Source organism: Carassius gibelio, chromosome A24 (assembly GCF_023724105.1).
Source record: "Carassius gibelio isolate Cgi1373 ecotype wild population from Czech Republic chromosome A24, carGib1.2-hapl.c, whole genome shotgun sequence".
Lineage (NCBI taxonomy): Eukaryota > Metazoa > Chordata > Actinopteri > Cypriniformes > Cyprinidae > Carassius > Carassius gibelio.
This window is the reverse complement of record NC_068394.1, coordinates 22,645,798-22,664,098: the sequence shown is the minus strand read 5'-3', so window position 1 is coordinate 22,664,098 and position 18,301 is coordinate 22,645,798. Positions and strand designations below refer to the sequence as shown.

At 36.1% G+C, this 18,301-nt stretch overlaps 1 protein-coding gene across 1 annotated transcript in view; it reads left to right on the top strand.

The window, feature by feature from the left end:
• The window catches only part of LOC127946055 (serine/threonine-protein kinase PRP4 homolog), a 106,800-nt gene that overhangs the window by 26,758 nt on the left and 61,741 nt on the right, over nucleotides 1-18,301 (top strand). Inside the window, exon 4 of the mRNA XM_052542340.1 lies at nucleotides 13,738-13,881. Coding sequence (XP_052398300.1) covers nucleotides 13,738-13,881 — 144 coding nt within the window. The remainder of the gene's footprint in view (nucleotides 1-13,737; nucleotides 13,882-18,301) is intronic.

Here is an 18,301-nt window from a genome sequence, read left to right as displayed (position 1 = left end):
CAGACAGGGGTCACGACGAGGTGTAAGCAGTAAGGCTGTAAAAATTGCTAAAAATTGACGTTCGAATATTCCCTCTAAAAAAACACAAATATTCGAACTATTCGAACATCTGTTTGAATGTTGTCAATGACACGCATAACGTCAATAACAGGACAAAATAATACAAAGAGACATAACTACTTGTATAGGTAGTCTATTTAAGTTTAAACATATGACAACGTACTACCTACACAAAAACAAGGAAATCAACTAATGGCCAAGACTGCAGACCACACGTTTTTTGCAAGCAATTTAAGGTCGCGACTGTTGTCCCAAATATAGCAGCTTCAGTCAGTGATTGAAACACACATTATTCATATTAATTGAAGTTTTACAGCATATAGAACTGACATTGAATGCTCAGAGCGAGCTGTGCTGTGGTAAACATGGAACTTTTCCTTGACATGAAATGATAAATAATCAAATGTCGGTTCCATTGCTTGACAGAACACCTCGAAGCCTGCCTCATCCGCGATACTGATCGTTCTCATGTCCTTACAAATGAACGAAATGTATTTATCCGTTATGGCCTCTTGTCGTGTTGAGGACAAATAGCTTGTGGCGGGCGATGCAAATTTAACATTAAGTGTCAAGACGTGACTGTTTAGCTGGAGTTCCACACATTATGCCATGCTCATTTGGGTGCACATTTTTGAGATGTGACATCATGTTGCTAGTGGTCGAATGGTATCCTAACTGTATCTTAAATAGCTTGCATACAGCTTTATCTCGCGGATCAATTTTACCAAATTTTCTCTGCTGTGGTCGAGTTGGGCTCTGCACTTGCTGGCATCTTCCATGAAGACGTGTTAACTTTCAGCACAGTGATGCTGAGCACAGTGTGACTCCTGTGACCTGTCCCTGAACCATCAGGCGCGCTAGCGCGCCCACTCACAAAGCAGACAACCACGCCTCTACTACCGCAGGCGTTTTTTTTTTTTCCAAATTTTTTTTAAATTTGAATATTAATTTTCACCTTTGAAATTCGTTTTTTTTTAAACCATTCGAATACATATTCGAATTTAGAATATTTGTTGACAGCCCTACAAAGCAGCCCCTACAGGACGCAGTGTCTCGTTCCCTACTATGGTTACATAAGTAAGCTGAGACAGTTTTCCGTGTCTCAGAATGGCTCCGTTCCTGAATGTGTTGTAAGTTTAGCACGTATTTGGAAACTCAACGGCCACCAGTTATGCATAACTTGCACATTTTCATAATTTTCTACATTTTTAATGGGTAAACGTTTACAGTATTTCATTAAATTAGTAATGTTTGTAAACCCATTTTCCCAGTTTTTCACAAAAATAAAAGCGCCATTGAAGTTTCCGCCAAAAAATCTCATGGGTTTATCTTGGGGTGGGCGATATCTCGATATTAAAAATGTATAGAGATATTTTTTAAACACTATATGGAATTTGACATATCATGTATGTCGATATATATGTATGTCTTTATTGTTTTGGCCAAGGTTATTGAGAGTTGGACTTAGTATGTTATGGCCTCTGAAGCAACAGAGAGATGTTTTCTAATAGTCAGGGTTTCCAATGTTCTGAATGTAATTGACAGTATTGTGTATTACTTAAAAAAACACTTTACAGAAGGTTCCAGCACCTATAAGCTACCTGAATTTCTGAAATGTACTATTTCTAAATTGTTTCTAAATATGCTATTGCTACACTTGATGGCAAAAATTGCACTGGTCTGCTAGACTTGGTTGAACAAAAATAAACTATTTTGTTGCTTAAGCTTATGTATTCAGTCATTATTCAATGGTATACTATAAATCCATGTGAAAATATATATAAATGTTTTAATTTCATTTTCATTTCGGTTCATCCTTGGTTTAAAAAAATCTTCATGTTCCATATGCAGAGCGAAGTGGGAACGGTCCAGCATTTAGCAATAATTAGTATTAACTCTGTTATTATTCTTGATTTTTCAAACTACAAGCATTTTTGAATTATGCCTTATGTGTGACCAAAAATTAAGTATTATTTGTTTCAGCTGTTTGATTGCTGGTGCCTCACTCTAGGGCTGGGCGATATGGAGCAAAAAATATATCTCGATATATTTTGCTATATCTCGATATGCGATATATATCTCTATCTTAACAGGAAAAATAACCCCCCTAAAACTACTGCAAAAACAAATATGCCAAATATTACATGTTTAGGGCCCTATGAAAAGTCTTATTTTTTTCTTCACCATATGCTTTATTGTTACCTAATTCTGTGTTTTAGCATGTGTAATTATTTAAATGCATAAAAACAACTTAATTAGTTTAAAAAAATCTTAAAATAGCCTTATGTGAAATTTTTTCCCTACAGAAATCTGTGTATTTACATTTTTCTGGTTGTCAAATGAAGGCATAAAACATTTATTTAATTTATCTTTTAATTATTTAAAATTAAGCAAACTTTATTTTTTGGTAAACAAAGGGGATTTACTATTAAAAATAAAACATGGAAGAAATGTTGTGTGATTATTCCTTAAAAAAAATGTTCATTTCATTTTAATAATAGTAGTAGTGGGCTATGTACATTCTGCTGAACAATAGTAAAATATTTCTGCCAAATACTTTTATTTTGACGGGTTTACCTTTACAGTTCTGTGTATGTGATACTACAGTCTATGATGTGATATGAGCTAGTTTTACTCAAATCAAATGGTCAGATGCTCATGAAGTGACTCTCGGTGCAGTTCTGGAGATGTTCCTCATGTGTTCACATCTTTATCAGTGATAGGAAAGACGCTGAAATCAGAGCGAGCATCACGCGCTTCCGTGTGTTTAATGAATGAAGACGCGCTTTTGCGCCATTCGTTAACACAGACACGCAGAACATGCGGGATTCATATTTAAATAGACTTTTCCGGGTTAATATTTGCAGATATTAGTCTATATCGCGATTTGATTTAAGTGCATGACCTACTTTTGATAATTCATTCAAAATTCAACCAATTCCGTGACATTCCGCGTTAAACTGTAAATACCGTTTTTATGAGTGGATTCCGTCCGCGTTTTCTGCATCGCAGAAATCATTGGGCCCTACGTTAGACATCTGCCTTCTGTTCGTCCTACGCCTTAAAACCAAAGTATCTCCATATAATGGAGCCAGTTGACCTTTTGTTTTTAGACTTTGTTAACAAAAAAATATGCTACTAACAAAAGTAGGTTTTTTCCTCACGGTAAGTTTTTTTGTTTTTGGTTAACAAAAAAATATGCTACTAATGAAATATAAGCTATATCCTAATGTTTTTTTTTTGTTTTTTTTCTTCATGTATAATTTTCAGACATGAGCACTGGCATAAGCATTTAAAGAACACATACAAGCGCGCACTTTGGCAGAATTGAATTCAAATAGTCATCAACAGCCATTAGGTAAATTGCCTTTAAGGTAAAATTGCGCATCAGAATGGACAAATAAGTTTTTTAAGGGAGAAAAAAAAGAAATTCAAAAAATGCCAGGGAATGAACATGTACAAACTGTGAATAGTCGCAGTATCAGTATTGAAGGAGAAGTGCTGGATTTTCGTTTTTTTTTTTGTCTCGCAACTCACTTTAAGAAGTTCAGATAAATGGAAACACCATACACTATGTGTAACAATCCTTAATTGAAAAAATGTGGCAAAATATCTCAAGAGAGAACCTCCTGTTATTAAAATGGAAAGTATAACACAGGGGTTACAATCGCAACTTCTTTGTGTTACTCCTTTAAAGCTGAATCTCACAAAATTGGTCAGCTCCTGACAATATGGGGAGTAAAATTGTTTATTTCAATGAATGTAATAGATTATATATCATAATAGTTAGGCTATAATATTATAAATCAGGTTGGTTTATATTGCTGACGTAATATGTAAATTATATGCGTAGACTTGCACTTAGACCATAGTCTGGAAAAAAAGGTTGAGAACCACTGATATAAAGGTTTCTAGTGTTTGGATTTGTACTTCAATATAATGAGCTCCAAGTTTAAGAATAGCCCTAGACTAGTTTCTCTCTCTTTCTCTCTCTCTCTCTTTAACAGCATTAGCTCAATGATATATGTCTTCCTTCCGTTAGAATTTTCCTGCCTTGCTAAATGTTGGACTCATGATCAATAAGTTCGCCTCAATCTGATTCAGTAAAGTCAAACCGCAGACAGTGAAGCCTCGGAGACCCGCGCACTGTGAGGCAGGAACAGAGGACTCCGCTTGGCCTTAAAGCCTCCCGCAAACATCCACGATCACAAATGACAATGATTTTCATAAAATAATGATTAATTATTAATTGATGATTTGTTATTATCATTATGGTCTTGTGAAAATAATACTATCAGGGTTTTTCCTGGGTCAGAATTGGTCTTCGGTGGTGGCTGACCGACATGGTCATTCATACACAGCAAAGAGTACCCTAGTACCCACATGATCCGCAAGCCCAATATTGACAATAAAGGTTAAATAAAAAATAAAAAAGGTCTAGCATAAGTTTGTAGATGCAGAAATTGAATAAAGTAATCAAATGTAAAACAGCATTGTATATTGGACTGTATAAATTAAAGATTGTTTTATTAAATTTGTAAAAGCTTTTTAATCAAGATCAGTGAGTGATTTCTTTTGTTGTTGCAGTTCGATTAATACAAAGACTGTCACTTTAAAAGGGGGGTGAAATGCTATTAGTTTGAACGTTTGAAGGAGTATTTTTGTTCCAAAAAAACCTCTTCCGGTTTGTCACAAGTTTCGGAAAGTTTTTTTCGAGTATGGGTCTGTGTGACGTTAGATGGAGCGGAATTTCCTTATATGGGTCCAAAGGGCACTTCTGCCGGAAGAGCGCGCGCTCCCGTAGAGCAGAGCACTAAGAGCACAGACATTCACTGATCAGAGCGAGAGCGTCCCGAAATGTCACAAAAGAAGTGTTTTTGGTTTCCAGGGCAAGACAACCAACCCTGCACAGATTACCAAAAAAAAAAACAGCATTAAGGGACCAGTGGATGGAGTTTATTTTTACAGAGCATCAACTGAGTTGTGCAAGTGGTTTTTGTTTGTTCCCTGCATTTCGAAGATGCCTGTTTTACAAACAAGGCCCAGTTTGACGCCGGATTTGCACATAGTTTATTTCTTAAGGATAATGCAGTCCCAAAGAAAAAGGGTCACAATCGTGTGTTGGAACCGCGTGCGGTACAACTAATATGCTTCAAATATCTCTGTGTTGTTAACTTAGCTATCTGCGCGTAAGCACATCAAGTAAACAACATGCGATGTTGTCATCAAACTGCACTTTCCACAAAAAAAAGACTACATAAAGTGGAACTTAGTCATTTTCCAAAACCGCTAAGCAAATATATACAGTTTCAGTACATACCACATAGAGACGTCGTTGCTGATGCTGCTCTTGTTAAATTTCAGCCTCTGGATCTGATTCTGGATCATTTACATTTACATTTAATCATTTAACAGACGCTTTTATCCAAAGCGACTTACAAATGAGAACAATGGAAGCAGTCAGGTCAACAAGAGAACAACAACAGAATACAAGTGCCATGACAAGTTTTTTTAATTAAATGAAAAAGACAAGAAAAGGAAAAGTACTGGTGTTAGTAGGTTAAGTGCAGGCGAAAAAGATGAGTCTTTAGATGTTTCTTGAAAATGAGTAAAGACTCAGCTGTACGAATTGAGATTGGGAGGTCATTCCACCAGCTGGGCACAGTCCAGGAAAAGGTCCGTGAGAGTGATTTTGAATTTCTTTGGGATGGCACCACAAGGCGTTGTTCACTTGCAGAGCGCAAACTTCTGGAGGGCACATAGGATTTAACCAGTGAGTTTAGGTAAGTTGGTGCCGTGCCAGTGGTCGTCTTGTAGGCAAGCATCAGTACCTTGAATTTGATGCGAGCAGCTACTGGTAGCCAGTGTAACCTGATGAGGAGAGGAGTAACATGAGCTTTTTTTGGCTCATTGAAGACAACCCTCGCTGCTGCATTCTGGATCATTTGCAGAGGCTTGGCATACAATAGTCCAGTCTGGAGAGAACAAGAGCTTGGACAAGAAGTTGGGTTGCTTGCTCTGACAGGAAGGGTCTAATCTTCCTAATGTTGTATAAGGCAAACCTGCAGGACCGGGTCGTTGTAACAATGTGGTCAGTGAAGCTTAATTGATGATCCATCACAACTCCTAGGTTTCTGGCTGTCCTCGAAGGAGTTATGGTTGACGAGCCCAGCTGTATAGAGAAGTTGTGATTAATCAATGGGTTAGCTGGAATCACCAGTAGTTCAGTCTTTGTAAGGTTAAGCTGAAGGTGATTGTCATTCATCCAGCTAGAAATGTCACTCAGACAGGCTGAAATGCGAGCAGCTACCGTCGGGTCATCAGGCTGGAATGAGAAGTAGAGTTGGGTGTCATCAGCATAGCAGTGATAAGAAAAGCCATGCTTCTGAATGACAGATCCTAAAGATGTCATGTAGATGGAGAAGAGAAGTGGTCCAAGTACTGAGCCTTGAGGAACCCCAGTAGCAAGGTGGTGTGACTTTGAAACATCACCCCTCCATAATCATAAATCATAAATATACGTTGAATCTGACTGTTAGCCATGGTTTGTTTTGGATGTTTTTGTTCCTCACGGTAATGTCACAGCTTCCAAACGCTCTCAACGCAAAAGCCTACTCGCGCTCGTGATTCTTTAGCTCCGCCCACATGCCACGCCTCCAGCCGGTCGTGTTTTTCCGGGAAAAATCGGTACAGACTATCTTTCTCTTATGAATATAATAAAACTAAAGACTTTTTGGAGTTATGAAGGATGCAGTACTACTCTATAGGTACTCAAGATTAACAGGATATTGAGTGAAAACGAGCATTTCACCCTCCCTTTAAGGATAATGCAGTCCCAACGAAAAAGGGTCACGATCGTGTGTTGGAACCGCAGGCGGTGAGTAAAACTGCTTCAAATATCTCTGTTGTTAACTTGGCTATCGGCGCGTAAGCACATAAAGTAAACAACATGCGATGTTGGCATCAAACTGCACTTTCCACATGTACACCTTAAAAAAAAAAAAAAGACGACATAAAGTGGAACTTAGTCATTTTCGCTAAGCAAATATATACAGTTTCAATACCTACCACATAGAGACGTCGTTGCTGATGCTGCTCTTTTTAAGTTTCAGCCTCTGGATCTGATTCTGGACCATAAATATACGGCTGAATCTGACTGTTAGCCATGGTTTGTTTGGGATGATGGTTTTTTCCTCACGGTAATGTCACAGCTTCCAAACCCTCTCAATGCAAAATCCTACTGGCGCTCGTGATTCTTTTGCTCCGCCCACACGTCACGCCTCCAGGCGCTCATGTTTTTCCGGGGAAAATCGGTACAGACTATCTTTCTCTTATAAATATAATAAAACTAAAGACTTTTTGGAGTTATGAAGGATGCAGTACTACTCTATAGGTACTCAAGTTTAACAGGATATTGAGTGAAAACGAGCATTTCACCCCCCCTTTAAGAGAATGCACTGATACAACAGGTATATGTTCATTCGGGTTTGTCTGCTGTGGGATATTAAACCAAGATGGGCATTTTGACTTTTTTTTGTGTGAATTTGTCCATTTAAATGCAATAGATACTTCACAGAGATCTTAATATTTGCACGCGTTCTGAGGTGCGGGTTTGAGCTGCGCATTCACAATTCTTCTCACTGCGTGCGCGAGCTCGCATCCTTTAGCTCTTAAAATGTTTAAACAGACAAAGCTTAAATGAGTTTAGTTTAAGCGCATATTAATGTGTGCTGTTCAGATCTCATCTGTGCCTATGTGTCAATCAGCACCCGGGTGATTATAGAATAAACGACTGCTCATATTCCAGCATTAATTTACATTGATCAAGAGTGAATGGTTTGTCCAGGGTTTTTTTTTTTTTTCTTCTATTTTTTTTTTCTTTTTTTTTCTCATCCTTTCTTGCCCTTTTTGCAACAACAAAAAAAAAGCTGTGATTTCTTCCATGACTGGCTTTCATAGTTTAGAAAGATAAAATAATTTTTTGATAGACCTGATAATTATTTTAGTATAATCATATCAATTGAAAACGTAGCGTTGAAAGGTGTAATAGTGTTATTTTTTACCATATAAAATTAGCAGCTAGCTAGCAACAGCTTGCTTTGTGCTTTGATCTAGTTTCATCTCACTCCAGTCTAACTTTAAAATGTTTTATTGGTAATTAACTGCACATTGTCATAGGCCTTTACATACTGTGGATTATTAAGGCTAAATTTTCGCGAGGTCGCAAATCTGACTTTAGCAGACGTGTTGTGTGGTACTAATCCTGGCTGTTAGGACATTGCAAAAGATTTGTCAACACACAAACATTCTGTTCAGCTGGAGGGGGTTGGGTTTTGGATAGTTATTCATGGCTTGTGGGGGTCGAGATAAAGGTGTGAATTGCTCTTTCATATGGACAGTGTCTTATAAGGCTTTCACTTGCTGAACCGGTTTATATAGGACTGTTGTTTTGGTTATATTCACAGTGCTGGCTCTCTCCAACAAGAGAAATGCAACATTCACACATTACACTATTCCTTTTTGTTTAAAAACATTTCAAGCTTTCTGTAGATATATTTTTAATACCTATGTGAGACACCACAATATTATTTTAATTAAAAAATTATACATTCATTATCATGAAAAATTAGTGATGAGACGGCGCTTCCCTGTCATTAATGCACATTAATAATTTTTGCACAAACACTTGAATATGAGCTTCGTGGTTTTCACCGGCTCCAAGAGTACTTCATCACGAGTACAATTCATGCCAACAGCCATATAACTGCATATTCAGCAAGAATTCATGTTAAACATATTTAGCTTGATCAGAAGGTTACAATGACTGCAAGAGTCGAGTGGGATGTTAAGAGTTTGCCTGTTTCTTTTACTGATTATTTTCGGTTAAAGCATGATTTAAACAGATTCACACTCAATCGCTTTCACAATGTGTTGAAACAAATGTAGTCTTACAGTGCTACATTATCAGCATGCTATTTGATTTTGAAATCTTGAAGTTAATCGATCTGTTTATATAAAATAACTGACAAAAATATACTGTTATTTTCATCACAAACAATTTTCACAGTAGAAAGCAGCAATTAAAGATGTAATGCTTACAATGTTATTAGTCTGGCATGTGATAGGCTATAGGGAAAAAAAGTTTACACAAAATAGCTCAAGCTACTTTGAAACTCTCCTGTTATTTTTTTTTTTATTATTTTATATGCTGTTATGAACATAACATTTCAAATATACTGAAATAACTTTATTCACGAAGTGAAGGCGGAGCGTGTTTCTGGTATCAGTGCGCGTGGAGGGGAAGTTGTTGCTTCTCACAGACTCTGCTGGGAGTGAGAGAGATGTTTCACCTGACGAAACGAAGACGACCGCGCGAACTCAAGCACAGCACATCTGCCAAAAATCAACCTGCTGCAATGCTAGTTCATCGACTCGCCAAGCTTTACTTTTGTAGGTCGCATGGCAGTAAATAATTCGATAATATGACCCATGCAGTCAATACAGATATTTAATAAAAACATTAAAACAAGCAGGGCTGTAAAATAAAACAATAAAAAACGCATGCCAGTTCTACACCGGACACGAGTGGAACGATCCAACAAAAGACAACAGAACACAGTGATGGATACACTGGACACGATCCCCATCAGTGAACTGATGCTCGTTCTGTTTATGATTAAATGTTCTGACACTGCGTTCAGATGATTTGACACTATAGTGTGATGTCATCAAGTTTAGACACACTTTTCGCTGTGGTGCACAGATGACAACTTTCGCGTCCGGTGTAGACACAGTGACTGCTCTATTTACAAATAAGTTCTATAAGAAAAAAAAAATCTAAACCAGCGCCATTACGAGATGAAATATAAACTAGAAAAAATATTAACAGGTCCTCCATCCATGACACTGACTCACTGCTGAGCTGCCAGTTTTAATCTGAACAGCTCTTAAAGCTGAGTTAAAATAGATGAGTTAAATGCATGATGGGCTACTATTAAAACAAAACAAAAAATAGCATCTTTCCAGCATTAAGGTAATAACAGTACTGTTTTTTTTTTATCATCTTGTTGCAGTTATAAATTTGACTGCTAAATGAATGATAAAGAACTATATTGAAACTTTTGTAAAATTTCTTCGTCATTTGAATATTGATTTAAAAATCGGTTTAAATCAAAAAAAAAAAAAACTTTTTTTTTTTTTTTTTTTAGGCCATATGATATTACCCTACTTTAAAAGCAAGGAAAGAAGGTTCCCTTTAAAATTACTTTAGTTGTCAATTACTAAAGCTTTTTTTTTTACATCGTGTGAATGTTGTTGATTATAATGAGAGAACTTGAGTTTAATCGTGAGGACGTTTTATTAATTCTTTAGAGTTTCAAAGATTTAATTGTGCAGGTTTAATTTTATTAGTTTCTTGTTTTAGGCAAATTAGGCCTAAATAATGGGACCGAAATTATACAACTTATACAACTTGCACAACTCCGTTGATGCTCTGTAAAAATAAACTCCATCCACTGGTCCTTTAATGTTTTTTTTTTTTCTTTTTGGTAATCTGTGCAGGGTTGTCTTGCCCTGGCAACCAAAAACACACTTCTTTTGTGACATTTCGCGACGCTCTGATCAGTGAATGTCTGTGCTCCCAGTGCTCTGCTATACGGGAGCGCGCACTATTCCGGCAGAAGTGCCCTTAGGACCCATATTAGGAAATTACGTTCCATCTAACGTCACACAAAGCCATACTCGAAGAAAAAAACTTTCCGAAACTTGTGACAAACCAGAAGGAGTATTTTTAAAATACTCCTTAAAACGTACAACTTAATGTTTGAAACTTTGTCCATGTTTAGCATGGGAATCCAACAGTGTAAAAAAACTCAGTATGCATGAAATAGCATTTCACCCCCCCCCCCCCCCCCCCAAAGACAAATAGATTTTAACAGCTCCTTTCGCCACCTATCGGCATTACAATGTAGTTAACTAATCTTCATTTAAAGTGTCAAATTACTTTCAAAAGGTGATTTACTCTATTTTAATCAGTTCCATACACATCATACTCCATTTATATCTGAACTACAAACTTTTAACCCAGTACTTCTGTGACTTTAATGTTTGTAACAGAAATAATGATACTATATGGCTGAAAAGACTGTTAAGATGTTTCATTTCATGACAGATGACAGCTGCTCTCTTTAGGTCAATGGCAGTGCAAACGCAAATTTAAATGGTCAAATCACACTGGTGTGTTCGTGTTCTGCAGGGATGAACCAAGTGATCACAACATTGATCGCACAAGTCAAAGGTTGAGGAATGAAATGGACAAACCATTGTAATTTAAGAATGGAATCATGTTGGTGTTTGAATCGTGTTTGCGATCTTTAAAGATCTATTAAATTAAAGTGCTTTGTCATGTTGGTGGTGAGACCTCTCTTACAACATGTTTAGCTATCAAATATATTATACTTAGCTTTTTTTGGCTTCTGATCGCAAATGTAGGCAAACTTTGGAGCACATAGATAAGCGTGCAAGGTCTTGGCAGATTGCTAGGTCTAGTCCCCACAGATAAAAAAAAAAGAATGCATAGGAATCAATAGGTGAAATTGAAATTTTTATTTGACAACAAGTATCCGATTCTGGAATCAATTGTCGATTCCCAATCCTAGCAACAAGTCTGTGTTGGCTTTAGCAGCTTCTACAGGTAAAGATAACTAAAAGCACACTTTTTTTTGTGTGTGTCCTTTTGTAGGCATTATTTGAAAGATTTTGTTTTTAAATTCTAAATGTAAAAAAAAATTGAAATCATTATTATACCATTGATTAGTGTTGCCACGGTACCAAAATTTCTGTATTCGGTACCGATACCAGTGAAAATCCATGGTTCTCGTTAACAATTTCGGTACCAAAGCAAAACACAAAAATATGCAAAATTTAAAAAAAAACAAAAACTTTTTAGCACTAAAAATAAAACCAATGCCATTATACTTATTTACAATTGTGTTTAAAGTTTTTTTCTACAAGTTATATAATTATGAAAAACCGTAAACAAGTTTCACCCAAATTTAATTTGTCTTTTAATTTATGAAATTTGAACATTTTATTTTTGGTAAATAAATATATAGTAAATAAAAAAATATATATATAAATATAGTAATAGATCATATTAATTATTATTAAAAGATAATACTACTACTAATTCTACTATCATACTAATGTATATACAATGCACTATGAATTGATGAGCTGCTGGGTTCATGAATATTAATCACGTCTGCGTTCGGTTAAACTGATTTGCTGAAATCAAAACAGGGACTGTCCTACAGGTACAGGTTACCTGGTTACAGGTTCGCTGTGTGTCCATTGAGATGAACTGAAAAGTTCAGATTGCTTGATGGAGAGAGAACTCTGAAGCTCAGATGCTGAAATTAATGCAAGTGTCATGCGCTTCAGTCTATGTAGTCCATTCATTCATTCACACAAAGACTCGCAGAACACAGATTCATATTTCAAACAACTTTTGCGGCTTAACATTTACGGATACTGGTCCATATGGAGATTTGATTTGATTAATTTATGCTAACTTTGACAAATTCCATGACTGTCCATATTAAAATGTAAGTTTCATTTTCATGACTGGATTTTGAGATTCCGTCCTTGTTTTCTGCTTCGCGGAAATCATAGCGCTGAACCGGGTTTGAACGGGACCTCGGTACTACCGGTACTTAAAGAAACCTGGTACCGTCACATTAAAAAATTTTTTAGTTCCGACTTGGTACCGAAGTACCGGGTCTTTTGACAACACTACCATTGATTAACTTAATTCGTAGTATTTTAGCAGAGTAAGAAAAAAATGCAATGAAGTCCTTAAAATAATGTTTAATGGTGCTTTCACACTCCCACTTTTGGTGCGCACCCGGGTTCGATTGTTGTCAGAGTTCGGTTCGTTTGGATGATGTGAATGCTGTCTTCCATACTTGGATGCGCACCAGCGAACCGTACCCGAGTCCGCTTAAAAACTGTAGTCTGTGGTACACTTCATATGAGCTCTGGTACGGTTCGCTGCTTATGTGAACGTAATCGTACAAATCGCGGAAGTGAACTGCTTTTAGTAACAAATTATTTGATGAAAATGTGTTTGTGTGTGTTTCACTCACTTTCCTGATGAGCTTGACTGACGCGCTACAAGCAGAGAGCTGTACATCTCATTTATGTTCGCCTTCAACGTTCTTTAGAGCATTTTCAGTACATTCTAAGACAGACGCAAGTGCCATTATGTATCAAAGCTTTATAAACAAAACGAACACTTCGAGAACGTAATACAAAAAAGTTCAGAGTAATGTTATGTATTTGCCGCCGTCTCCTGCACTGTCGTTACCAAGAAACGGGGTAAACAGCTGCTGGCTTGATGACGTAAGCGAACCACGGTTAGGACTCAAATATTATAATATGAACACAGTCCAGTGGGGGCAGGGGGAAGGGGGAGCTACCAAACTCTGGTTCGGACCAGGCAAGTGAACCAAGTGTGGAAGCACCCTAAAATATGTAGAGTTTTATTTTTGGGGGGTGGGGTGCATGCCTTTGTCACCTTTTTCACCAATGATGAGTTTGCATCCATGCAGTTCACTGTGATAGTCCTGTTAGTTATTTGTGTAATGAACTGTTCTGTTTTGGTGGGTCTGCTGAAAGGGACCGGTTTGGACACTCCAGACCACGGCGATCCACCTCCAGAGAGCGTGAGAGGAGGCGACGGCGAAGTCGGGATGAAGACAAGTTCAAAGGCAGTCTGTCAGAGGGTATGAAAGCAGACCAAGATGACTCCTCTGAAGAAGTGTGAGTAATAGTGTTATTTTCAAGTCAGTCACATGTTAACTGAATGTAATTGTAAAATGTTGGTTTGTAAATGGAGATGAAAGGATGCAGTAAAGTAACAATAACATTATAATATAACATTGTAACATCTTTAAAAACCATTAGAAAATTTACAGTGAGTTAACCTGTTAACTGTCACTCACGTTTTTGAAGATAGACTTGAATATGCATGATACAAACCCAACTTTTTTTAATTCATGACTAAAAACATTTTGTAACATGATTTTGATGTACCATTTACATGGTAATGCAATGTCTGATTTTAAAATGGGTTTTGAAGGATGAATTTTGAGATTTTATGTTTTCAAGTGATATATAACTTCTGATGATTTCTAAAATGTGATAGAGAAAAAGGCAACGAGGAAGTCTTATTTTTAAAAAAAGGTCAAAGCTCCTTTTGTAATGTAGATTTCTGAGGGTGAACTCTTGTCATAAATTAATCTATTACTTTTCCTACATAATTTTTTACAAAAAATATTGGTAAAATATATATTTGGGAGTCTTAGACCTTTCCAACGAAATATAGTTTGTCAAGATTAGATTTGATTGTAATATAGTATAGTCAACGTAAGCATCCCGTATACGGGACGGGGTGACAGTTAGCAGGTTAATTGCAAAATGTGAGATAGTCTTAGGCTACAGTCTATACATACACACACACACACACACACACACACACACACACACACACACACACACACATATATATATATATATATATATATATATATATATATATATATATATATATATATACATACAGTACAGACAAAGTTTGGACACACCTTCTCATTCAAAGAGTTTTCTTTATTTTAATGACTATGAAAATTGTAGATTCACACTACCAGGCATCAAAACTATGAATTAATGTTTATTTTTTATTTTTTTGTATAGCGCTTTTTACAATACAAATCGTTACAAAGCAACTACAATATTTTCTACAATATTTAGTAATAGCTTATAAGTGGTGACTGTCAGTATAAGTGGTGACTGTCAGTCATGTGGAATTATATATGGAATTATATACACATAACAAAAAAGTGTGAAACAACTGAAAATGTCATATTCTAGGTTCTTCAAAGTAGCCACCTTTTGCTTTGATTACTGCTTTGCACACTCTTGGCATTCTCTTGAAGAGCTTCAAGAGGTAGTCACCTGAAATGGTCTTCCAACAGTCTTGAAGGAGTTCCCAGAGAGATGCTTAGCACTTGTTGGCCCTTTTGCCTTTTGTCAACGGTCCAGCTCACCCCTAAACCATCTCGATTGGGTTGAGGTCCGGTGACTGTGGAGGCCAGGTCATCTGGCGCAGCACCCCATCACTCTCCTTCTTGGTCAAATAGCCCTTGATGCCTTCAGTGTGACTCAACAATTTTCATAGTCATAAAAATAAAGAAAACTCTTTGAATGACAAGGTGTGTCCAAAAATTGGATCTGTACTGTGTGTGTATGTATGTGTGTATGTGTGTGTATATATATATATATATATATATATATATATATATGTATGTGTGTGTATATATATGTGTGTGTGTGTGCATGTGTGTGTGCATGTGTGTGTGTGTGTATATATGTGTATGTATGTATGCATGTATGTGTGTGTATAAATATATATTTATATAGTTAAATTCATGGATTAAAGCTAAATTTTTCATTTCGGTTCATTCTTGGTTAGAAAAATTTAAAAAAATCTTCCATATGCAGAGTGAAATGAGAACGGTCCAGCATTTAGAAATAATTCTTATTAACTGTTATTATTCTTGAATTATGCCTTTACTGTGTGACCAAAAATGTAGTATCTTCTGTTTCAGCTATTTGATCGCGTTCAAGCCTCACGCGCACAAATTCATAGGAAAACGGTGCATCCGTTCACCGTGCCATTCGTTGTGATCAGTGGGCCACTGGCATATTTTTTTTCCATCAATACTGAAACACACGTGAACTAAAAAGCCTATTTTACCTAATGAATAATAGTTGAGCTTCAAACGGGCATTTGTCCCAAATGAGAGGGGCCCAACCTTATGTTTTGCTTTTAATTATTATAAAATTTTGTTTGTTTGTTTATAGCTAAGCCTAAATTATGTACTGCAACTATATTTCTCAATTAGAATTATATAATTTTTAATTCTTGTTCTGTTATGATTAAATGTTAAATTTAAAGGATTTGTTGTAAAGTGAAGGGAACTAAAAATATATTGTTGGTACATTATCCTATGATATTATTAGGCCTGCCGGAATTATTTCTGAATGTTATAAAATGCAACTTATACATGACCTTTTTTTTTATCACAAAATTAACTAAAATAAGCAATTAAAAAGTTCCTGGTAAAAATGTTCTGGATAATTTCGGTGGAAACGCGGCACAAGTTTAAGAATAGCCTACACTAGTTTTAATTATTTTTTTTTAACTTTGTATTTAACAGCATTAACTTTAAATTAAATATGTCTTCCTTCAGGTAGACTGAATGTTTTCCTGCCTTGCTAAATATGTGGCTCATGATCTATAATAAGTTGTATTCGCCTCAAACTGATTTTGTAAAATCAAACTGTGGACTGTGAACCTGGGTCAATTAGCACGAGTCACGCTCTCTGTGAAGCAGGAGCAGCTGACGGAGGATTCTGCTTGATCTTAAAGCCTTCCTCAAACACCTACACTCACAAATAGGCTAACAATAATTTATGCAAAAATTATTAATTATCATTTGATAATTTGTTGTTATTATGGTCTGGTGAAAATAATATGGTCTGCAATAAAATAATGAATAAAAATAGTATGGCTGCTGTGAGTGCAGACTTCAACACAGTAGCATGACAACACACCATTTCTCACAGCCAATTCGGTTCAGCTGGAGGGGGTTGAATTTTTTGGGGGGGTAGTCCTATAAAGCTTGTGGGGGTTGAAATAAAGGTGTAAACCTCATGCTCTTTATATGGACAGTGTTTAGGCAAAGTAGGACAGATTCCCCGCCATTTTGGTTTTAGGACAATTTTGAAGAAAGGTTTTGATCCACTTCAAATGTTGACTACTGTATAGCACAATATAGTTTATTAGTTATTATAACTTAATATGAGAGGAAGTTCCCTTAAAAGAAAAAAATATATAATTTTTGTGTTAAAATATCTCTCCATTACGGACAGTTTTGAAAGCAGAATTTATGCAAATGCCTATAAAGTGCTTTAAAAACTTTAACAGATGTCTAGGTTATTTAATAGACCCCCCCCCCCCATGTTTTTCTAGTTACTAGTCATTAATTTGTCATTCAACTAATTGCAGGTTTATATTAAATTTGCATCTATAATCCATATTGACCCTTAAAATATTTCGCGCTCAAGCACATGCATTTGCCACAAAGCACAGGCAGAAGTAGCCTAATAATTGTGAAAGAGACATTTTAATTATTATGTAAACAAATGTTTTCTTGCCGGCTTCAAGATGAAATTCACAGTGCTAACTCTTTCCACAAGGACTTTCAATGCAACCTTCAAAGATTACGTAATGCTTTCGTTTTGAATTGATTTGTTTAAAAGTAGACATTTTAAGCTTTCTGTAGATGTATTTCTCAGGTATGTGTGAGACCCCGATTTTAAGTAATTTCATTATCAGGAAAATATTCAAGTGATCGACAGGGCGCCTCCCTGTCATACATGAGAATTAATAATTTTTGCACAAACACTTGAATAGGAATAATTCACATTTTGCAATTGTATTAAAGTATTTACTTTATATGAAAGCAAGAAGGCTCCCTTTAATTCACTAAAGTGGTCAATTAATGAAGCTCTTTTTTACATTGTGTGCTTTTTGTTGATTATAATGGTAAATGGACTGCATTTATATAGCACTTTCAACAGACCCCATGGCCATACAAAGCACTCTACAAGTTGCTTCACAACTTTTTTTTTTTCTGTTGAACAAGTTATTTTAAAGAATTTGGGTAACAGTTGCTGGTCCCCAGTGACTTCAATATTTTTTCCCCCTATCAAAGTTAATGGGGACCAGCAACTGTTTGGTTAACATTCTTATTTTGTGTTCAGCACAAGAAATAAATAAATACAGGTTTGGGACAACATGAGTTTGTGTAAATAATAATAACGTTAAATTTCTTTAGGTAAACTGTCACTTTAATGACAAGCGGCAGCATGTTTAGTACATGTAGTCTGCTGTCAATTTAAGAGCTGCACACATCTAATATACTGGCACATTTTTCTCACAACTGTTACCTTTCACTTAAGATATAACCAACTGTTTATATGTAAATCTTGTGTGTTTTTGACAGTATTGGTGCAATCAGATGTTAAAGGTAACTTAGTCCAGTAATCAGGAGCTGTTTCGTTTAATGTGCAGGTCAGAACAAGACATGAATAAAATGTTTAACCGGCAAGGGTT